The sequence below is a fragment of the Squalius cephalus genome, assembly GCF_949319135.1.
Source record: "Squalius cephalus genome assembly, chromosome: 5".
Classification (NCBI taxonomy): domain Eukaryota; kingdom Metazoa; phylum Chordata; class Actinopteri; order Cypriniformes; family Leuciscidae; genus Squalius; species Squalius cephalus.
In genome coordinates, this window is record NC_137126.1 from 42,561,027 (window position 1) to 42,585,667 (window position 24,641).

Here is a 24,641-nt window from a genome sequence, read left to right on the forward strand (position 1 = left end):
ATGGTGTGAGACCATTGCTTGGTGTCCTAATACATGTTTTAACCAAAATTCTGTCTCTATCCAGGATATTTGTACCTAGTTGTTCTCAAACTGATGTTGGGTAAAGTCAACCACACATGTATTAATATGTTTGCCCTTCACATTGGCTTGTGGCTGTGACTCTCCTGTGGAATGGATGACTGCACTACTGCAGTTAATGAAAAATGAATGGACAGGATGTACTGTGACACATCAAATGAGAACTAGTTCAGTATCGGTGTGTTTATCTCTCTTTTCATCTTACCCCGACCCCTGGTGATTTGTAATTTCCACATACACATACACATACACATACACATACACAAAGACACACAAATACAGACAATACCGTTGAGGTCGGTAAGATGATCTTATTGTTTTTTAAATATAATTTTAAAATGTAATTTAGACATGTGATGGCAAAGCTGAATTTTAAGCAGCCATTACTCCAGTCTTAGTGTCATATGATCTTTCAGTTATAACTTTAATACTCTGATTTGGTGCTAAATTGATTGATTGATTGATTGATTGATTGTACATGCATGAAAGGCAGATTGGCTGATATCTGGAAGGCATTTGTGCTCAACTGTATGTGAAAGAGAGGCTGAGACAAAACAGCCCATGCATTGCTGCAGTGTACTTTGTACCATTTTCAAAGAGACCCTGGCCCTTTAAGAGCAGCTACGCCTGACTTGAACATATGGGGAGCTAATCTTAGCCTTACTCCTGAGAGAAACAAGGCTGGCAACAAGCCACTGCAGAACTGGAGAGATAGTATTCTCTCTCTCTTATTGCTGCTTTTGCCATAGAAGTTGAACAGAATAAGGTTTTTGGGTTAATAGTGGCAGATTTTTGCCCAACATAGATCGAGTTTTGAGGCTTCTTTTATTATTTGATGTATTATTTCTCAGCCATTTGAGAATATATAGCCAACCTAGACTGGGTTATGGATCTGGTTTCTTTCTATTTTGAAAGAGATCTGCATGATGTCATCTATCTATCTCCTTCAACATGATTGTCTTTCAATTCTCTCTGTCCTTCTTCTCTTTCAAGCCTTCGTCTCTTTACCAGTCTGCTATTTTCTGCTTTCCTCTCTCTTGTATTCCCCTCATCGAATTTCACCAGCTTTTTTTCCTTCTCCTCCAAAACTTCTTGCACAAAGACCACTCTTTAGGCTGTGTTATTCCTCCGTCTCATACCTCCTCCTTTCCCAACATCTTACTGAGTGATGAGGGTCGCTCCTCCCTTCCCTTCCCTTCCCTTCCCTTCCCTTCCCTTTCCTTTCCTTTCCTTCCCTTCCCTTCCCTTCCCCCCTTTCCCTGTCTTTTCTGCTTTGCTTCCCCCTCACTTTCTCCCCCTCTCTCTCTTTCTCTTGGTCTGTCTCTCTCTTTCCCTTTGTGAGTATTTGTGGGGTAAAATGAGGAGGGGGCTCTCAGCTGAGTTGTGCCATGTGTCAGGCAGGACGAATTATGACACGCACACACAGACATTCAACACACAGACACACACAGACATTCATGTTGATTTACATTCAACGTCCTGCACCTCACAGACCTACCAGCCTTGCCCCAAAAAAAGACACATCACGTCAGGGGATGCCAAAAATAAGGTGCACGCAAAAAGAAAGAGGACGAGGTTGGGAGGGAGGGAGGGAGGTAGTTAAATGTTGGGGGGATGAGAACAATAGGTAGAACTAAAGAAATACAAAAATAAAGAAATGGGAATTACAAAGAAGATTGGAAAAAATGGAAAAGTAAGTCAAGAGAAACATAAGTAGACACCTTGATAGTCTCAATGACTGTCTGTACAATTCATGATCTGCCCCAGACTTAATGCACTCAGTGACCCTAAGCTTATTTGCATCAGCATGTACACGTGCAAGTGTTCTGCATTCGTTTTAGTGTGTGCGTGTGCCCTCACACGCAATCATATACATTTCTTAGAAAGCATGTTTGAAACTCTTCCATGGTTTAGCCTCTCGTTGGGCCCCTAGTTTAGCACAGGCATGTTTTATCTGTTCATGTGAAAGAGTTTCGGCTCTGGACTGGAGGGAGAGGTTTAGTAAACAAATATAGATAATGAAAGGGAGGAAGGGTTTGTGAGAGAGAGATGGAAAGGGAGTGTGGATAAACTTGTGATAGATAAAAAGACTGCTGTGTTTTAAAGTAAAGTTGGCTTTGTTACCTTTTTTTTTAAAATGATTGTCTACACTCTTCCTGAAATGTTGGAATTTTCTTTGGGGATACTAGGCTTTTGGAAAACTGTGCTTAAGCAGACCAAACAAAATGAAACCGTTATCTTTCTTTATGCTAATCCAATTAATGTAACTGTTTGTTTCCTGTAGATATATACGGAATACTTAAAATGCAGTATTTAGAATCTAGACATTCCATCCTAAAACACTGTGCATTGTAATAATATATTCAACCTCACATGCTTCATGAGTTATTTCACAGAAATGTTTGAATCCTTGTGTGTGTTCATGTGTTTGCTTGTTTCCTATGGGTGTGTGTGTTTCTTTCTGTTTTTCTGTAGGTGGTTTTGTGTGGGTGGGGGTTTGATTATTTTTTTTCTCCCTTTTTGGTGAATGTGGGTGATTGTGAGCAACGGATGAGTCACTCTACACTGATGAACCAAAAGTCAAAAAGACCGTAAATCATCAAATGCCGTAACAACTAAGGTGTCAGTCATCGTTTTTCAGAGAACTTGCAAATCTGAGAATGAGCATTCTTAAACTGAGTTCCTAATCAAACATGAGTATTCTTTAGATGTTGCTGGTAAAGAATTGGAAATCATTGTGTAATTATTTGTGCTGTTTTCCTAAGACTTGGTAGTTGAAACCCAGACTTGCTAAAATTAACTTTTACAATGAATATAAATGTATAACTGTTACTGGTCAGTATTCTCAAAATCAGCCTGGCCAATCTATCAGTATAATTTATCACTAATCCCATGCATACTCTATCAATGTTGTGCCCTCAAACACGATGTCTGTTCATAGTTGTTACAGGCTAACTGCCACAGCAAGCTGCATCTGCCTAGTAGCGAATTTCAGTTCCTGTCTAGTGGTAGTATGTCAACGACTCTCATTTCTTAAGTTTGACCTTGCACATCGTGTATTCTAATGATGGTTTAAGATTCAGGTGAGACTCGTCTGATGAGTAGTAACTTGCTAGGAAGAGCATTTAGTGGTGACCTTTTGGATCTTGTTGAAATGCCAAATCTTTCCGTGTATTACCGTGGTCTTTCTGAGACCTGTTTAGTTTCACATCCCCCGTGTCTCTTGTGTTTGGATCAATGATCAGCTGTCTTGTGACACTGTGGATGTTTGTGGCTTGCTTGGTTTATTTCTCATATTTTAAAAGACACAAGGCATCTCAGGCATTTACTGTGATGTAGAAACAAAGGTCCCCTGGGTATACTTGTGAAGAATCAAGATTTTCCTGTTTGGTTTAGTAGAGCTGATTATATAGGACAGGTATGTATCATTTTTGTCTTTCAATATTAGCAACCAGCTTGTCACGTCTCACCTCTAGGTGAGCAGAAAGTTTGTTAAAGTGACAGTTCACCCAAAAATGATAATTCTGTCATTATTTACTCACCTCAAGTTGTTCCAAACCTGTATGAACATTTACAAAGTTCAGTGTTTGTTTTTTTGTTCATACAATGAAAGTCAGTGGGGTCCAATGCTGTTTTACAGAAGGTCAGTCATAGAGATTTGTTACGACATGAGGGTGAGTGAATGATGATAGAATTTTCATTTTTGGGCGAACTATCCCTTTAAATGTGTGTATGTTTGTTTGCATGTGTACATGCTTAAATTGTGTCGATTCACCTGATTTATGTCTATTTGTGGCGTGTTAAAGGTTCATTGTTCGTCAGCATTAACAAATATTGGCACAAATCATTCACGCGATAAATAAAGTCCAAAGACACCTTGTGGCTTAACAAAATAACGCTTGTAGGAATGTTGCCATGTAATCAGTGTCATGTCAGCTCCGCATTGCTGAATATTTTGTTAGTGCTCCGGTTTCGCTCCTCTCAGCATAGATGCGCCGTAACTTGCAATAGGAAGGGTGAGGTTACTACAGGGCACAAGAACTGCTGTGTCACGCTGAAAGGAGTGAGGGATTACGCTTAGACGGGCCAATGTGTATGTGTGTAAGGGGAGGCACATCTACATTTTGTGTTATGACACATCTGCCCAGCCCTCTATCGCTGACTGGGAGCATTGAATGATTGTGGTGACGCAACTGCAACGTCATAACGGTTCCCACTCTCCGTTTTCCCTCTCTCTCATTCACGCACTTCTCCTCCGCTGGTGACTGCACTTTACCTCTCCACTCGGGCTTTGGGTCTGTGTATGTTTGTCCATGGGGTTGCCTTGCCTTCACTGTGTTGATGGTGGCGATCCAACTGGCAGGACTCAACAGCAAGAGAGCGAGCGGGAGAGAAAGACACTGATCAGAAGGAAAGACGACAAAACGAGAGAGTTGCGGACATGGCAAGAGGTTATGCGGGTTAATACAAATTGCGTGTTACGCAGTGTGTGATCGCACCCTCCTAATACAAAAGCGATTCTACCGAGGGGCTTTCTGGCGACTGTCAAAGACGATTGCCATGTTTTTCTCTGAACAGAACGAGTACAAAAATAAGCTCATGGAGAAAAGGGAGAGGTAAAGATAGAAAAGATGCCAGCAAAAGAGCGAGCGTGAGAGACCCAGCTGAGAAGCTTCGGAGTTCAAAGAGATGGGTTGGCATGAAACAAAGTGTTTAGGAAGGAAAGAAAGCGCAAGAGTGGCTCAGAAAAGGGAAAGCAGAACACGATTAAGACTGCGAGACTGAAAGCAAATTCGTCTTTTACACTGAACACTCACTTACCATCGTGGTATCTATCTTCTGCTCTTCCCTAGCCTTGAGTCCCGCACACGAACATTGCCCCTTCTGTATCGCTGCAATAGCACCTCGTCACCCTGCCTCGCTTCCGAGCAGAATAAACACCATCGACAAGTCAAAATAGTTAAATAGCAGCAAAATTGTGCATAAACGCATGTGTGTTATGTGTCGTTCGTTGTCTTTTCCCTCAAAACTTTGAGCTTCCTATTTCTCTGCGGTTCCCGTTAACCTCCCTGTACCTTGTGGTTGCATCTGACAGTCGCTGTGCTTTCCCTCTCACATCCTGTGTTCCTCGGCTTCAAGACTTGTTTGCTGCTGCTTGACTCTTATATCTGTGGTCTATATAAGCGCACCCATGTATATGCTTCGTATATGATGTAGATGACTGCCATTCCTTTCACGGTTTGACAGTCTCACATGATTTGGTTTAAGCAGCAGCACTTGTATATGTTTTGTCTGTAAGCATCTTCTGCCAGCTATCATCTGTTCGAAATAAACGTCTTATGGTGTTTTGCAATATAAAGCTCATGTCAATAAAGAGTTCAAATAGACTGTGAATTATTGAGGACGGCACTATAATGACAGGGATAAATATATCAGAGCCAGTTATTTCCCTTTCTTTGTTTTTTTGTTTTGTTTTTTGGTATTATTCTTAAACACTGAATGGCAGCTGCTGTGTGATGACTGAGTAGATGTCTGCATTTAACCGCTGCAGCCTCCATCTTATGGAGACCAAAACACCTCTACAATAATATAGCTGCTCATTTTTTTTTTGCATGCATCTCTGCTTTCATATTTCATCTCTGCGATCTGTGTTCATATAGTCCTTTATTTAGCACAGTAGCCAGCCAGTCTTGCCACTCGTGCTTTCTCTTGCTCTCTACGCTTTGCAGCAGCTGTATTTCCTGCACTATCCACCATTCCATCGTACGTGCCCAGTGTGGCTCAGATAATGGCCTCTCTCACTCTGCACACACAGAAAAGAGGAGGGGGAGGAGGAAAACGAAGGGAGGGAGAAAATGAGGGAGGGGGGAGGGAGTGAACGAGCAAATGAAAGAAAGAGAGAGAGAGAGAGAGAGAGAGGTGGGGGCTGTAAGGCAAAGCAGACGGTGAATGCAAAAAGCAGAAAGAAGAAGGAGAATATAGAAAAAGGGAAGGGAGGAGCAGAGAGACATAATGAGAGAGGGAGAAAGAGAGAAACGACAGTGGCGATAGGAAGAGAAACAGAGCGAGTGTGTGTGCGTGGGGGAGGTGTGTATGACAGAGTGCGTGCGTGCGTGCGTGTGTGCGTCCGTGTGCCGCACTGCCTGGCTGACTGAGAAGAGAGGGAGAGAAAGAAATAAAGAAAGAAAGACTGAAAGAGAAAGTACCCATAGTGGATTTCCACCAGCTGGCTTCTTCTTCTTATTATTATTTTTTTTATTTGGCACTGTCTTGAAAGCTGTATTCCATGCACTTTCTTGTCCACATTTCCCACCTTTGTCTCTCCAGCAACGTTATTGGTACAGCTAGACCACTGTGAGTAGACGCCAATCTGTTAATTTCTCTCTCTCTGTATGCTTGAGCTTTGTATTTTGATTGTGAAAGACACCGGAGTACGGGGGAACGGGAAGGGGAGGGGGGGTGTTGTGTGTCTTACCGTGTTCAGCTGTCTACTACTAGGCTTTAAACCCCATCCGCACTCTCTGTTTTTTTTTTGTTTGTTTGTTTGTTTTTGTTTTTTGCTTTGTGCTGTCAACCTCTGAGACAGCTGTTAATTGTGTGTAATATCTGAGACATAGTAGATGCAACATAGAGTTTAAAGGGCACCTCATATTTCTGAGTAAAACCGGTTTTACAGTCTCTTCTGGTTGGGCGTGTTAATGTTTTGGTAGTAGTAGTAGCTCTGTGTCTGTAAGAAGAGGGAGAGAGTTTTGGCAGCGATCAAAGCCCTGGCACGCCTCAGATAATTGCCTAAGCACGTGCTTTCTGCTGTCAGACAGGTGTGTATTTGCAGGTGTACGGCATATATATGTGTCACTGATCCAAAGAATCTGATACACATCTTGCATGGCACATGTAATAAATCAACTCTCTGTTTAGAATACAAACTATTTCGTGCTTTTTTTGCGTGTTAGTGTGTTCTAGTGAACTCTGCGGTGGCACTAAGACTATACTGTGAAAGTTTTCTGCGTGATGGTATGCACGTGGGTGCTTATTGCATCACTGAAAAGAGGAAAAATAGCCTGTTGTAACAATTGTGTGGTTCAGCTTTTTTGAAGAGTTGAAGTGTGACCATTGTTGGTAAATGGGGTACTAGTCTGACACATGCTTTTGAAACGCACGTACACACACTCACACACACACACACACACAAATAGTCTGCTCAGTGGCTGGCACACTGCCCATGGGGGTCCAAACAGGCACCATCAGTTAAGGTGAATTCAAAGTGTATGAACAGCTTGCCAATCAGTAAAACCCATGTAAAGGCCTGTCACAATGAAGACACAATCAGAGAGATTTAGACATTTAGTTACAGAGCTATTAAACATTTAGACAGGTTTAGACATTTAGTTGCAGAGCTAGTAGATTAGAAGGGTGCTTATGAACATGCATGTCTTGTCTCCGCAGTCTAAACAACTTCATTTAATGGAAAAATTTTTTTATTATAGTCAAATATGGTAGATGCTTCTACAGAATAACTGCTTACGACGAAAAGACAGAGTTATGTATGTTAGTGGGGGGTATTTTCATGGGTGTTTTTTTTATTTATATAGTTAACGTGATAAAACCACAAGGTCCTCTTTTCTAAGATATGCCTTCACCATGGACAAAGTTCTCTGTGTTTGTCTTCTGTGCAGCAAACAGGTTTTAATTTCATCCACTCTTTCACATAGAAAGAGGCACTGAACACTGAAGGCATTATACAAATCATTCACATAAATGTATAATAATATGGTGTGTTTTAGAGATAAATTATCACTTAAAAGTGTCACAAAATGGTTGCATGGTGATATTGCTCTTTAACTTATCTGGAGCCAGTTCAGAGTTTCCACAACATTCATTTAACCCTTTCATGATAAAAAGCACAATAGAGACCAGCAAAGAGGATATTTGCAAACCAGGAACCAGGAAGAGTTTCTCAGTATGTTTACTTTGGCATTACCAGTTGTATTGTAATTGTAAATATGGGGTTGTATTTGCATGAGACAGTTGGTTGAAGCAGTCTGGTTGAAGCAGTCTTCATTGTGACCTTGAAAAATAAGACAACGTAAAATAAGACAACATAAGACAACTCAGTGATCTCCATGGGACAAAGTATTATGTAGTCTTCTCTCAAATCAGGCAGCAACTTTACTGAGAATACCAAGATGAATCAGTCCAACAGGTCAGAGTATGTTGTTTAGTTAATAGAGGTCAATGATTATGTCACTATTCCAGGACAAAATGCTATGATGTTTGTTAGAATTAGTCTGCAATTAATAAATTAAAATAGTATTTGCCCTATATTTTTTTCTGTAATCAATGCATAACACATAGTTGATACAAAAGGTTTGAGAATAGTTTAAAAGGTTTGAAAAGGATACACACACTCAATACATATAAGTAAACTGTCAGTTTGCTAAATTGTCAAGTAACTTGTGTTTTTTGCTCTTCCACAGACTGTTTCTGTGGTGGGTTCAGTGGATGGCCCCAGAGGAAGAGGACAGATGGAAATTGGGTCCCATGATCGCCTGGAAGAAGGCATGTTAAACCATGAACTGCCTAATGGGCTTAGCAAACATGCAGCAAATGAAGAAAATATTTGTGATGAAGAAGTCAGGGGTGTGGCCAGGGAGCAACACCAGCACAACTACCATGAGGGGGCTGGATGTATTTCCCAGACACCAGGCTGGGTCCCTGAGCAAGCTGGGAAGTCTTCAAGTCCTGAATCTCAACAGGGTGCTTGGAGTGGCCAAAATGCCACCACTCCAGTGAATGATGTGGATATGGAGGATGCACGAACCCTGGTGGCCTTTTCTGCTACTGTTGGCTCACTGCCACCTTACACCAACCATCAAACTTCTCAGACTCCTACAGCTCAGCTGTATGAAAGGTTCCATCAGGAAATGTCTAATGTAGGTGAGGAGGCCAGAAAGAAAGGTGTGGATGGTGAGTTGTGCCCCCCTGAAGATCTAAACACTCTTCAGGCAGAACTGAGCAAGGCCCGTCATGGCCATAAGCCACCTAACTGTGATTGTGATGGCCCAGACTGCCCTGACTACCTGGAGTGGCTGGAGAAGCAAATCAAAATGGTGGCCAACTCCCAGGATAAAGGTTCCTGTAAGATCACGGGTGCTCCTCCACAGCCACATGCACAGCATCGCTATTCTCAATCCCAACCACAACAATGTGGAGGTAACCTCTTGTGTATGCAAGACACAAATCCACAGCCCCTTGTTAACCAGCCTTCTGCTCCTAGACCCTTTGGCCCAACAGCACCTATTCCCTGCTCCCCTAGTGTTCTGTCCATAGCCAAGGAAAGAAATGTTAGTTTGCAAACAGCCATTGCAATTGAGGCTCTGACCCAGTTGTCTGCCACTGTCCCACAAACTGTTGTTCCTCCAGGCGAATCTTCACCTGCAAATCACCATCAGCATCTGCCAACTTCCTACCCCCAGAGTATGCCACAAGTGGTCTCTTCATCATCTGGTCCTTTTTTTTCTTCCTCTGCTATGCCACAATCCATCCCTTCAGGACGTTACCCCCAGGAGGTATCATCTTGGGAGCAGCAGAGACCTCAGTCTCAGGGTGAGGCCCCTGCACCTAACTCATCTCACTATGCTTCCCCATACCCATCCTCCAAGTCCCCATTTTCAAGCATACACCCATCCTCCCCCAATCCCCGACCCCAGCAGTGGAACCAGGGCACAGCTGGAAGCTGCGAGAGAAGCTCCCCCCGGAACCCATGGATGATGGAGAACACAGAGTCCCAGCTTCGTTTTGTAAATCCATCCCAAGGCAGCAGTGACCCAGTGTCCGAGCTAAAGCAACTCCTTGGAGACACCGGTGGAAAGTACACCAACTCAGCCTTCAAGTTCCCACTCCTTCACCCCAGCTTGCAGGATGGTCGCAAGGGCAGCCTTGCTGGGATGCCTCACATCAAGCAGGAGGCAGACACAAAGGAGTACCTGGGCTCAGGATGTGCAGTCATGGGCCAGGAGGGGATGGTAAATGGCCAGCAGCCATTCCAGGGTCAGCAGTTTTCACCCACCATTAGGCACTCAACTCAGGCAGCACTACAGCAGCACCTTCATCATAAACGTAACCTCTTCTCTAATCCTCCTGCCTTTAGTCCGTTAGCCCCCATGGCTTGTCAGAACCTTCGTAAATGGTGGCCACAGTCTATTCCAGAGAGTCCTGTAACCATCAAACAGGAGCACAAAGAACCCAAAAAGAAAAAGGGTGCTCAAAGTTCTCCTCTTCTCAAGCAGTCAGTGGGTGGGCTGTTTGGTCCACTAGGCACACCTCTTCCAAAACCCAAACAGATTGTTATCAAGAAGCATAAACAGAAAGCTTCCCAGCCAACTTTTCTCCCACAGAAACAGATTACAATATCGAAACCTCCCTTCATCTCCCCAGGATATGCACCATCCCTCTCTCAGCTTGTTCCATCTCTACCAGGCATGGAAGCTGGGCTTCCCCCCTCTCAGGTGGCTGAGAGCCACCCAGCTCCAGCTCAATCTCAGGAATCAATTTTGAATAGCAGTAGTGCACCTATCTCTGAAAATACTCATTTTTCTTCTACCCCTGTGTCAGTTCTAGCACCATCCACCCAGAAGGTGATAGCTTGCTCAGGCCCAGCAGGGCCAAATGACAGCATCCCAACAACCAGTATCACGCCTCAAACCTCTACAACACAGCCAATTCCTTCTCTGGCTGGCCTCAGTAACCTAGATCCAAAATTTGAAGAGCTTATTCGCCAGTTTGAGGAGGAGTTTGGGGACACCATTTCCTCAGCTTCTGCAGCAGAGACCCCAGAGAATGGCCCTGCTCAGCCAGTGGTGACCGAGTCACAACCAAACTCAGGACAAACCAGACCCGAGTCACCATCCCCAAAGCAGCCAGTTAACTGCCCTCCTGTTCCCACAAATGAGTCTGAGCCCATGGATGAAGGTCAAAAGGACATGACTGAAAGACTGAAAGAAAAAACATCATTGCCATCTGAGGAGCTCTGTACTGTCAAACAGGAAAGTGAGGAATGTGAGGTGGATGTGAAACCTTCTGGGCAGCTCCTGTCTGTAGCTAAGGATGCATTTCTGGAGCGACAGCACCCCTTCATCACACCTTTATCCCCTCCAACTAAACGTATAAAGATTGAGTCATCTGGTGGCGTGACTGTGCTTTCCACAACTGCATGTTTCTCTACAGACGGAGAGGGGGATGATTTGAATACTCCCACCAAGGATAGCTTTCCCTCCTCCCCTTCACTTAAAGGTTTTCTTGAGTCACCATTGCGCTACCTGGACACTCCCACCAAAAGCCTACTGGATACACCTGGGAAAAATTCCCAACCTGATTTTCCCATCTGTGACTGCGTAGGTAAGTGTGAGAGAATTCAGCAAAAAAAAATTGGACCACACTGGGAAAGAACACTTATATTATCAAACAGAATAAAAAAAGCAGATAAACAGACATTGAGATTTTGTGACACTATAGCACATCACCCCAGATCCCCTTTCAGTCTACTGATCAGGCTATGAGCCTCGCTTAGCTAACCCACCTAACCCCCTATCTTTTTGCTTTATTTTAACCACTGACATTTCTCAGCTCAGTTTATATTTTAATATAGTTTAGCTTCATTGCAGTTAGCTTTATTACCAGTATATGTTAGGATTAAGGTTATTCCAATAGACTACAACATAGACTAAATTGATCATCAAAATTCCCTTCAGGAAGACCAAAATGTTTTTTTCATCACATAATTTCTGCATCAGCACATTTCTCAGGGTAGTGTTGGGCCATGTCTGAGAATGTGCGCTCTTTCAGGGGCCGTGCATTGCTCTGCAGTCTGTTCTCTGTGTGCCTCTTGCAGATGAACAATAGTTTTGAAGAAAGGAGCCCATTGTAATTCTTTGGGCCAGTGCAGTGCAGTGCCTTCTGTCTATGTTCAGGCTATTGGTACAGTGAGTACAGCTAGTTTTCCAAAGGAGGCAGTAACAATGAAGAGAGTCTGCTCATATATCATATGATATACTGTGGCTAGACATCAAAGAAGGGAGGGACTAGGGAGGACAGGGTGAGAAGAGATGGTCTGCAACCTCTCGGCTCAGCCCTTGTATCTCTTATTTTGTCATTTCAGAGGCTTTGGTGAACTGTGTGAAATTTTTCCTATTGCATTGTTTGATTGCATTGCAACAGCTAAGAATTATTTGCAAATTTCAAATGAAGATATTCCAATAAGCTGTCCTCATTATATAAACCATATTATATGTGTGATATGTAATTGTCAAAACTATTTGCCAAATATGAAAGAAAAGAAAGTATTCATTCAAGGGTAGTAAGCTGTGCCTGAACACTTGTTGGAGCTTGACTGTTACTAAAAGCAAAGGACAATAGAAGGGAGGTTTCCATAGTGAATCCTTATAGCACTCTGTCAACACCACAGGGAACACCCAGTGCCATTTGAAACTTACAAACACACCAAACACGTTCCATATGTAGTACATTCAGCAGTTCTGATTTTTACATGGGAGAATATATCTAGTACTGTATATATTTTTGACTGTTGTATCTTTTTTCTCTCTCATAGTCTGTGCTTCTCAAAATCACTCAGTTTTTCCTATTTTGTTAGCTATTCTTACATGTATTGTTGGTACAGTATTTTACACTGCTGAGTAAGCAGGAAGTATGCATCCACTAGATGTTTCTCTTTTCTCACAAACACTTTTTTCATAAGACTTTCTCTCTTTTTGCTCACCCACACACATGACTGACTCATACTATCGGTTTAATGGAATTACACATTAGCCATCTGAATTAACCATCATTGTAAAAGAGTGTGTCCATGCTTTAACCTGCATTCTCTTTCACTATATGTCTCCCTTAGACCAAATCCTAGAAAAGGACGAGGGCCCATACTACAACCATTTGGGGTCTGGGCCAGACATACCTTCAGTCAGAAAACTGATGGAAGAGAGGTGAGATACACAAGTCAGATTTCTGAATCATTATTGCATACCATAATGTCTCCTCCACAGATATTTTTGTGGGCATGTTTGTTTGCTAACACAACCTGCAGGACATGTAAGGGCCATGTGGGATTCTACTTTAAAATCAAGTTTTTTTTACTTTCTTGATCTACTATTAAAAAAATGGAATTAGCTGAAGAAACTTGTTTGAATGTTGAATTTAATGGTCAGTCTGCTTGCTTTTACTCTTGCAGTTGCCTTTTCTGTCTTGTCCTTTTTTTGGTAAAATGTTAACCAAAAAAAAAAAAGTCAGAAAATATTGTCATGCACATTCAATGAATAACATTGACAAACTCAAATGAAAATCCATTTATAGATTACAATATATTTTTCTACTGTATAAACCAGAAGTTATTAAACTTCTGAAACCACAGAGGAATACTGCTGATCCTACGTCATTTACTTTAAGAGTTCCCTAGTGACCCTTTCATTGTTCTGTGAGAGTTGTTTGGAAGCTCTGGCAGTTGGATCCTGGCAACAGATTCTTAACCAGCCGAGGATAAGCATCTCCCTTTTCTGCCGTTTGCTCTCCCCTTCCCCTCCTCCCACCTTCCTTCTCTATGATCTTGTCCCCAGGGAATTCCTGACCCAGAATCCAACAGGAGTAACAGGAAATATTGGCATCAGCAGATTGACACAAGGGAGAGACAGGGAGATAGAAAGACAATGAATAGCAGGGGAAGAGAGAAAGAATTTAGAGGAAATCAAAGAAGGAGGTGGTGAAGTGATAAAAATGGTGGGGTATATATAAAGGGTATATATTAAAACTTATTGAAGCAATGAGTATCCTGTAGTTGTTTTTTTTCCAGATACACATGGCAAAAGGAAATAACATTTCCTTTTCAGCAGCGCTGTCATGTGGTGTCCATATGTTTAAAATGTTCACTCTATTTATGCTGTAAATCAAGTTAATTTGCTATATATGATATTACTTTATAGATTCCCTGAGGTCTGAAAACTTTTACTAATACTTAAAGATCCTGTGATCATTCAGAAGTGAAGAGGAATATGAAAAGCTCCACAGGGTGTTGCCCCCTTTCTCCTGTAAGCATACAGAAGCTAAGACTTCCTTGACCCATTTGGATAGCGTATCTCCACCTTTGCTGACCTCTGGTACACTTGTCCACTCTCATTGCTTTATTTGAGTGCTGATTGAGGGCATAGTGGCTGTAATTTCTATAGCTTGAGCCATCTCCTCTGAGACAGAGGGGGAGGTGGTGGGTAGAAGAAGAACCTCCCCTTTGTTTGTCTGTCAGACAGTGGCTAAAGCCTTCTTAAGCCTAAGCCTGACCCTTTTGTGGCCTTTGACCTTATAGCCCACCCCTGTGGATCTTGGAAGCTTCTCCATCAGACTGTGTAGTTATAACTGAACAGTATTTATACTTCCCACATGCTACTGTCATGCTCATGCATTTAGAGTTTCATTTGAGGAGACAAGCAATTGTTGACTGAGAACATGGGCCATCATACACAAATGTGACCCTGGATCACAAAACCAGTCACAAGTGGAACAGGTATATTTGTGGCAATAGCCAACAATACATTGTATGGGTCAAAATGATTGATTTTTCTTTTATGCCAAAAATCATTAGGATATTAAGTAAAGATCATGTTCCATTAAGATATTTTGTAAATTTCCTACCGTAAATAAATAAAACATTTATTTTTGTAAGTGAATGCAGCACAATCGCAAACATAAATGGACAACTTTAAAGGTGATTTTCTCAATGTTTCGATTTTTTTGCACTCTCAGATTCCAGATTTTCAAATTGTTGTATCCTGGCCAAATATTTGGAGTATATTTTGTGTTGCAGTGTCCCAAATGTGTGTAAACATTAGGACTGAGTATCATAACCTACCTCACTATATGACATGCATCGCGTCACATGTGTAACCGTTCAATACATTCCAACGTATCACAATATGATAATTGCTGCTTTGTAGGGGAACGGAACTCTCCACACTGGCTCTGACTGCCAAAAATCTGATTTAAGTATACAACGTGGTTTAATCTTCATTAAGATAGAGGAGGGCGGTTGTTTTCATGTTGCATTATCAATCTGTGTAATTTGAGTTACATGTGTCCCCTTCTCTCTCTTTATTATTCCAGGTATGGGGAGAAGGGTGAAGCCGTTCGTATTGAGAGGGTGGTTTACACAGGACGAGAAGGAAAGAGCTCTCAGGGATGTCCTATCGCTAAGTGGGTAAGTGTGGAAAACTACATATTTCTATTATCAATTAATCATTTGGTTACCTGAATGATCGGATAACTAATCGGGCTTAAGAAAGTCCTGTATAATTCGGATGGTTTGGAGTTCACATAAGCCAAACAAGCATGTTTCTTAGAACCTTCTGGCATTCAAAAACAGCTTGTCAGCATGCACTGCGGGACTATTTTAAACTTCAAAAGTCACAAGACATGACATAACAGTCAAAGACATCTCTCCGAATAATTTCTTTACATTGTGACCCTCCCCAAGTGGGAAAATAATTTACAAGTTGCATACATAGGATTTCTGTCTTCCTGCTGTAAACACACCTACAGATTAGCATCTGCCATATGCCTTCATTGTTACTGACTGTCTTTCTCTCTGTAGGTGATTCGTCGCGGCAGCGAGAAGGAGAAATTGTTATGCGTTGTGAAGCAACGGCCTGGGCACCACTGTGCCAATTCTGTTATTGTTGTTATTATCTTGGCCTGGGAAGGTGTGCCCCGTGCTCTGGGGGATAAACTGTATAGAGAACTCACAGAAACCATCATTAAATACGGCAACCCCACCAGCCGCCGTTGTGGACTCAATGACGAGTGAGTTTTGAACACAACTGATGTTTTTTGTTTTTTTTTGGCCTTTTGTGTCTTCAAGAGATGTAGCAAAGAGGTCACAAGAAAATTTAATTTCGGATTGACTAATTTGTTTAATGACTGTAAAGTTGGACCTAATTTGTTGTATCACATGTGCATCAGTCAAACATCAGGTGGAGTTATATTGGATGATTTACTATAAAAATGCGTTGACCTTAAGACAATTTCTGAATCATTCCTTTGATTATATTAGGTACATTTTTCTAGACTATTTTACAATGACTACTACTTATGTCACCTATTGTAAGAGTTTATAGTTACAACTGATTAAATTCATGGTGGGTGCCTTTTGCAGTCGAACATGTGCTTGCCAAGGGAAGGACTCGGAGACCTGTGGAGCTTCCTTCTCTTTTGGCTGCTCCTGGAGCATGTACTTCAATGGATGCAAGTATGCTCGAAGCAAAAACCCTCGCAAGTTCAGACTGCAGGGAGACCACCCCAAAGAGGTTAGTTGCTCATAAAGAAGGGGCGAATAATTATTTAATGTAATTAGTAGTTATTTTTATAAGCCCAATAAAAAATAGCCATGAGTAATTTATTTTTTATTTTTTGAATAGGAGGATGATCTCAGGGATAACTTCCAAAACTTGGCCACGCATGTGGCCCCTCTATATCAGCAGCTGGCTCCCCAGGCCTACAGTAACCAGGTTTGTTGAATTTGTTTGACAATTAAAAATAGTCAGTGTAGTCACACTACACTAAAGGGTTCACAGTTCACACCATTCAGGCACATTAAACCAAACATTTTTTCTTGTAGTTGGTTTGGTGTGGTTTATGTGATCAAAAAGTGTATTATTTTAATGTGTCAGAACTTTATATTTATAAGGAAGTGTTAAAGAAATAAACAGAAAACTAATTTATTTATTTACTTTTTTTTTTCTGTGTTTCTCAGTGTTTAAATGAGAACATTGCTTCAGACTGTCGGTTGGGTTTGAAGGAAGGACGGCCATTTTCAGGAGTCACTGCATGCATGGATTTCTGTGCCCATGCTCACAAAGACCAGCATAACCTTCACAATGGCTGCACTGTGGTACGTTATTAATTTTCATTTATATGTACATGTATTTGTGTAAATAATGTGCGATTATATACAGCATATTTTTTTGTCTGTAGAGGCCATTTTAGATGTTTTACTTATTTTTTAAGTGAATGCTCTCCAGGGCTGTACTGTGATCACTGCCTGGAGTACTACTGTTACAATACATGCATTGTGAATTATTCATGTACAAATAAATAATCATGAATAAAAATGATTCACTTGTCGAGTTTAGAGTTGTTTTGTGTGAACATTTTTGTGTACAACAGCTAGTATGAGTTAGATGCACCCTATGGTGGAAGTAGTTGCTATTTACTTTAGCCTTACACTTCCTAATTTTGTTACTTTCAGGTGTGCACTCTTACGAAAGAGGACAATCGCTTAGTGGGCACAGTTCCAGAAGATGAGCAGCTGCATGTGCTTCCACTCTACAAGATCTCTACAACCGATGAATTTGGTAGTGAGGAGAACCAGCGTCTCAAAATGCAAACAGGAGCCATCCAGGTGCTCTCTAACTTCCGTCGAGAGGTTAGAAAACTTCCGGAACCTGCTAAATCCTGCCGGCAGCGTCGGTTGGAGGCCAAAAAGGCAGCATCAGAGAAGAAGAACAGAAAATTGCAGCTCGCAGAAACCCCAGAGAAGACTGTCAAGATGGAGATGCACCACATGGAGTCACCCCACCCTCAGCAAGGCAATAAAGGTCAGTGGTTAAATATTAGTTTAACTCTATAATAGGGGTGTGACGGTACACAGAAGTTACGGTACGGTATGTACCTCGGTTTTGGGGTCACGGTTCGATACGAGTTCATTACAACAGGAAAAAGCAACAAATCACCAAAGCTAGGTTTCTTTTCATTTATTTTGAACAGAAATCAGTGCAAATTACAGTTTGTTCCACCTAGCGACATTTAGTCCCCTAGTTGGAACAGTACAACCCCCTTTATTATATTAAGCACAGAGCAGTAAACAGAATGCACTTTTGCATAGGTCTTTTTTTTGTAGGGCTGATAAAAACAAAAGGTATTTGGTCACAGTCAGTTACAAAACTGAAAAGCATCTCTTGTGTTACAAAAGTACAAAATAAATAGAATAATGAAAAATAAAACGTAAAACTGCAGAGATTATTTTTTTGCACTCCTGTAGTGCTTTTCTGCCTAGCTCCGGTTATTGGCACATCTGGATGATGTCGTCTGATATGTGTTAGCATGTTGGTCGGCAAAATCTTCAGGTCTTTAATTTATCTGAAGTGGGAGTATTTTAGAGACGTGGACTTTGGACACAGTGGTGTTATTATTTGAGTAGAATTTGCCATTCCAATTGAAGGTTTGGAACTCAATAACTATAAAGTATACATTTAATTATACCTGTCAACATTTGGGTACCAAAATATGGGAAACTTGTCACATGGGGGTGTTGGGGGGTGCTGGATGGCAGTGGCAGGCTAGATGCACATTAATTGCGCAGATATTAACATAAATAAATACATAATATTCAATAAAAATAAAAAAACTGAAAAAAAATTGATTGCACACATTTTTTCTGATTAATCTCAATTAATCACCATTAAAAAAAAAACGTATGTTTTAATATATTTTATAATGTAATAATTTCACAGTTAATCTCCAAATTAATGTAAAAACAACATAAAGACAGTATATTTTAAATATTTGTCTAACAGGTAGGAAATATACAGAAATTGAATAAAGTTATCAAACAGTTTGCACTGCATACATTTTAAATTATATATAGATTAATCCTTATAAAAGTTACAAAAGTTCTTTAGTCAAGAGCAAGCGAGTGTTTTTCTCTGTTACCTTTGTTCTTTGATTAACTTTACTGACAGAATATTTGCTGCTGTCCCTTTAAGACCAGCCACTGCTGCATGATGACACATCTCACACGTGCCTCATTCTCTCACAACTCTTTGTTGTGATCATTTAATACTTTATTTAACTAATTTAAGACTGTTCAGTCTGCTCTTACTCGACAAAATGGACATTTCGGCATAATTGCGTGTTAGTGTTCCCCCTTAATGTTTCCATGGCGACGCGTCATATTTGTCACGTGACACACCGCAGCCACAATAACACTTTATGACAGATGTATCGCTTTTATTTAGTTTTTCCTTTTTTTATTCAAAATATTCACAAACTTGCTTACCATGTTACCATGTCATACAAATTAGGGGAGTTTCACGGGATAAATAACAAAACGGGAGGGGGGCGGGAGATGGGTGTGAAATACGAGATGGGAAACCGGGAGTATTGACAGGTATGCATTTAATATATACTGTTTTTTTCTTGTTTATCTGTTATCTAGCTATTCCAAAACAAGAGGTGAAACCAACCATCAAAAAAGAGCCTGTCGACCGCTTCCAGCCCTTCAATGGAGCCATACATGGCTACCCAGCACTAAGGAACGGCAAGACAACCCCTGATCCCCACAGCATAAGCAGTTCGTTCTCCTACCCTGGTAACTATGCAAGAGGTCGCATCCCTACCAACAGCCAACCTCCTGCACAGAGCCCCATCAATGGCTTTCACCCCAACCTCCAAGAAATACGCTACCGATATTACAACTACCCTCCTAGTGCACTTTTTCCTCCTGAGCTCTTGGGATATGATAACGGAGCCTGGCCCAAAGCTGGAGAACCCTCTGCCACACCATTTGACCAAAAGCCAGATGTTCGGTGTCTCCAAGCCACACTGGCACAGGCCTATCACAGCCGCCCTGGGCAGTCACAGCAACAAATGGCTAATGCATCCATTCAAGGCTACCCACACCCTTCTGAGATTTCGCTGTCTCCTGTTCCACCTAGTCGTACTCCATCAGTGTCACTTGAGCAGACCCACCGCTCAACACCAATCATCAAGCAGGAGCCCATGGATGTGCCACTATATGATGGCAGATCAGATGGGCAAGCTCAGAGCTGCCCTAGCACTCCCAGTACCACGCCAAAACCTGAAGGCTGGCCTGAGCACAAACCAAATGGCAGCATAGTCTCTAAAGGCTGGGATGGAAACATCAGAACTGCAACTAATTTGCCTTTCACTCCAGATAAGCAGAGGCTCCACCAGCAACACCCACACCAACATGAACAACTTCAGTATCCACAGCAGCAACAGTGGAATCCCTGCCCTAACACTCTAATGTCATCCCCTGCCCCATCTCCGTCCCCATCCCTAAAAGGCAGTCCATCACCTGCACCCTCTCCACACCCATCCACCCCAAGACAGTGGGGTAGCCCTGCCCCTAGTCCACAGCCTAAAGCATGGGGTCCTTACGGTCCCATGGGTTACGGCACTGGTGGTATCAGGCAAGGCAACCCTGCTGGTGCTTTCCCAGATAAAATGCTTTCCCAAGCAGGTGAGAATTGTGGCTCTGCACCTCTGGGACTCCAGGAGAAAGCCTGGAAATCTGGTGGTGGATCAGCAGCAGGCAGCACACTATCTCCAGCTCCTGAGGGACGCTTGTTTCCTGATGCACTGCAAAGGTCGAATGGTCAGGCATGTTGGGACAGTGAGGCAGAGACCCAGAGTGAACGTGACCCTGAAGAGGATGAGGTGTGGTCGGACAGTGAACACAACTTCATGGATCCCAACATTGGAGGAGTTGCAGTTGCCCCTGCTCATGGCTCTATCTTGATTGAGTGTGCCCGTCGGGAGCTCCATGCCACCACACCACTTAAAAAGCCTGACCGTTCTCACCCAAGCCGCATATCCCTGGTATTCTACCAGCACAAGAACCTGAACCAGCCCTGCCACGGTATGGCTTTGTGGGAATCCAAGATGAAACTCCTGGCCGAGCGAGCACGACAGCGGCAACAAGAAGCAGCTCTTTTGGGTCTCTCACAGGAAGAAATTAAGGCCTATGGGAAAAAGCGCAAGTGGGCGGCTGGATCAGCAAGCCCATCCCCTGGACAAACCAAGGACAAACGAGAAGGTGTGATGACACGAATGGCGCCCACACAGCATACCACCACCGTAGTCACTGTTTCACCTTACCCGTCCACACACCTCACTGGTCCTTACAGCCGATTCGTGTGAACTCTTGTAAACTGTTGCCCCCTAGAGCCAGAGATGGGAATAGAAATGATAAGGATCATGAATCTTATACCTTTACCATTTGCTTACCCTCTTTTAGCTCTAACACCTCTCAAGCCACCACAAGGGAGGGATATTAGAAGAAGGGGCACTTTTTCACTTTTTTTTTCTTTTACCTCAAATTTTGGCAGCAGTTTGGGAACTCCCCAAACGGACACGCTGTCTATGGTGCTCTTGCTCTCTCCAACGTGGGAGGGATTTCCATAGCTACCCCTCCTTCAGTGAATTTGATTATTATTGCTCTATTATCAATATTATTACAATTGCTATTGTTACTGTCAACGTTGATATTACAGGTATTGTTATTATATTATGAAGATGACTATTTTTTATTTTAATGTTTTTTCATAATTTTTATTAATATGACCCCCCCCCCCCCCCCCCCTCTAGACTAAGAGGGACTTCCTTTCTTCATTCTCACTTGTTCATTATGAACATGAGAACAAGCTATTCAGCATTGTTTGTCGCGCTTTTCACCTCTCCCAACCCCACCAATCTCTATATTAATGAAGCGCCTCCACTTCATTGCAAGTCATGTTTATGTGACTGCATTAAGGCAACTATAGAGTATTTGCTCTATATTGCGCTAGTCACCGAACACTTGCACAAGAAAGAGAGGGCCAGACTCCAGCTCGGGCCTTTCTGTTTGGTGCCACTCTAATGAAATCTGTGAAGTCTCTCATCTCTTCAAATGGTGCTTCTTTTCTGTCTCAAGTGTCTCTAATTTTGCCCTCACAATATCGAGGCAGGTGCTGGACCTGGGTGCTCTTTAGCAGCAGATGTCAGTCATGTTCAGTGACGGGGACCTCCCAGTCCCGGTAATTGGTTCAACCTTAAATCATGTCATCTGATTGGTGCTGACTCATTTGCCTGCAGTTTCATTGGTCATCCTTCACTACCCATGTGACATTTTTAGACTAAGTTCTCTAAGGTGCTGATAGTGCTAGCAAAAATTCACCTCCATAAAACCGCCCTAAAGAGCTGCAGATAACCCACCATTGGTCTTAAGCTTGTGATTTCCACATAGACTGAACAATCCAAACATGGCTCAAACAGGAAATTCTAAAATCATCAGCCAATTTTTATTGGTTTGAAATTCTGCAATCTCTGCTTGATTTACCCTAGATATGCTCAAATTGACTGTAGTGCAAAGACCTTGAGCTGCAATAGGCAAGAAATCAGTATTTTAAAAAACATTGCTGCAAAATTGTCATTACAGATGAGTAGATTTGAAACATTAGTGGATCTGTCCAAAAAAGATCTACACAGGGTTAAAGCTAAAGGGGGACTTGCCTAACTGGTTCCCTTAGTTAAACCAATAATTGGTTTTATGTATGGGATTCCACATACAACCAGCCCTGTGTAAACTGAACATGTCTTCCATGTCCAGATTTATCTGTAGTTACCCATTTGTGATAGACAGAGCACATTTCTTGGAGTTGGTGCTACTATGAGTCTTTAATGCTCCTGTAAAGTTGCCCCTCTCGTTGTAAGCAGCCCTCTTCTCTCTTTTTGCCCTGAGAGATCACCCACACCTGGAATTCATGGTGCTGAATGTCAATGCATACAGTTTCAGCTCAGTTGTTTGTGCGAGTGTATGTAAAAGTACACAATGCATGGTTGTGTGTGTGTGTGTGTGTGTGTGTGCGTGTGTGTGTGCATTTGTGTATGGATTCCTAAACATGCACGCTGGTTAGAATGTACGTGTGCCAGTGTGAATGCCTGTCTGTGAGCTTCATATAGGGAGCAATGCAGGGCTGCCACTGGTTTACACAGGGCTTTAAGATGCTTGACACTCACAGAGGAGAGATCCTGGTGCTCATTAAGTGGTCCTAATGCTCTTTACCTCATGTTGTACAGACACTGGTCCCAGTCACAACATGCTACAGACACACGGGCGCTACAGACTGCAGGCTTGCTGCCTACATCCACATTCGTACCTACTTTTTTATTATTATTTATTATATGATAATGATGATGATTATTGTTATTGTGATTGCTGTCATTTAATTTTTTGGGTTTGTTCATTTTAGAGAAATTGTAAATATTGAAGAGAGGATTTTATAAAAGCACTTTTAATCTTGATTTTAATGAGAGAAAAAAAATAAGAACGGATTATTGACAACTTGAAACCTAGTTTTTGTTTTAAAGGAATTTTATTGGGAGAGATAGAAATGTAAATAGTTAAATATTTAGGTAAGATTATTTAACTGGTGAGGGATGATGGCCTAATCATGAATGATTCCTGAATTTTTAGTCTTCAGTTGTCTGTATGTCAAGCCGTCAACAACAGATCACAAAGCAGGATGCTTTGTCAGTGTACTCAAGATACTGCTGTCCTTCCTTTCGTGAGTACTGTACTTACACCAATACCTCTGTACTACCATTGTCACCGGCTTCCTTCCCCTGCATCTGATTCACATCTATAAACCATAAAGTAATGGAGAACAAAGAAACAAATGTGAGCATGTTGACTAATACAGTTCGCAAGGATTCAGGACTCACTTTTTTTTTTTTTTTTTTTTTTTTATATATATAAAGGGATTGGAAGAACATCTCTTTTACACGAAAATTGCCCATAGAACCGAAAATAATATCAGGTTTAAACTTGCAGCTTTCAGTTCAAATCTCCAGGTAGATCATGTAATGCTGATTTTTTTTTAATTAAATATTGTGTGGGGTAAGTTTTACAGAACTCTGAGTCTGCACTGACATTATATTATCTAGATTGTCATTGTTCTATGAGATGTGAGACTTACCCCTGAAGTTGAGAAAAAGCTGAGTTTCAAGACAGCTCTTGAATCCTGGTGCAATTTCATTCACCCTAAATGTCTTTTGAACCATGGTGCTACCCTCTAGAGTTCATTGTGGAAATGACTCTTGGCAAACACTGTTGCTAAAGTTCTTGGGCTCTTAAATTGATGTGAACTCGTTTTGAGAGTATTTGAGATGAAAACCTATATGGTGCTGATCATTTTAAAATATTTTTACATAGTTATTTCTGAAACACTTCTGATGGTCACAGTTTTTAAATAAATAAATAAATAAATAAATAAAAAAGCACTCCAACTGATCGTTTCCCTTTTTAGCCATCACCCTAAATAATTGAAATGGTACTTGAAGAGCATGATGGCAGGTAGAGGAATAGGTACTCATGCTTTTGATGTGAATAGACTGTTAATTTAATATTCTGGTGCTACCTAAACTGCCCAGAAATGTTTTCACCCATTCTGAAATTTTTATACATTTTGTCATTTAATTGAATTTACTCACTTTTTCTTTACTCACATTTGGCCACATTGTCACACAAACTCATACAAATACACACAAACACAACACTCTCACATACACACACTACCCTGCCCCCTCAATCAGCACTCACTGTTATGAGTATAAATCATGCCCAGTTTAAAACATCAAAAGGACAAAATGTCTAAAAAGGAAAAAAAGAAAGAAAGAAAAAAAAACTGGCAGCTACATTCCTTTATGAGTTAAAGATTGTTCTTAGTTCTATT

The 24,641-nt window shown here is 41.6% G+C and overlaps 1 protein-coding gene across 4 annotated transcripts in view; it reads left to right on the forward strand.

Moving 5' to 3' along the window:
* tet3 (tet methylcytosine dioxygenase 3) overlaps positions 1 to 24,064 on the forward strand; it is a 42,573-nt gene extending 18,509 nt beyond the window's left edge. For 3 of the 4 annotated variants that reach the window (XM_079871548.1, XM_079871549.1, XM_079871550.1), the window contains exons 3-11: positions 8,556 to 11,475; positions 12,983 to 13,073; positions 15,235 to 15,328; positions 15,722 to 15,930; positions 16,283 to 16,433; positions 16,545 to 16,634; positions 16,880 to 17,017; positions 17,375 to 17,723; positions 19,343 to 24,064. In XM_079871548.1, coding sequence (XP_079727674.1) covers positions 8,556 to 11,475; positions 12,983 to 13,073; positions 15,235 to 15,328; positions 15,722 to 15,930; positions 16,283 to 16,433; positions 16,545 to 16,634; positions 16,880 to 17,017; positions 17,375 to 17,723; positions 19,343 to 21,069 — 5,769 coding nt within the window. In that variant the 3' untranslated portion in view covers positions 21,070 to 24,064. Of the gene's footprint in view, positions 1 to 3,756; positions 6,433 to 8,555; positions 11,476 to 12,982; positions 13,074 to 15,234; positions 15,329 to 15,721; positions 15,931 to 16,282; positions 16,434 to 16,544; positions 16,635 to 16,879; positions 17,018 to 17,374; positions 17,724 to 19,342 lie in introns of those variants that run through there. The other variant, XM_079871551.1, reaches the window with a different exon arrangement.
* The last annotated feature ends 577 nt before the right edge of the window (positions 24,065 to 24,641 follow it).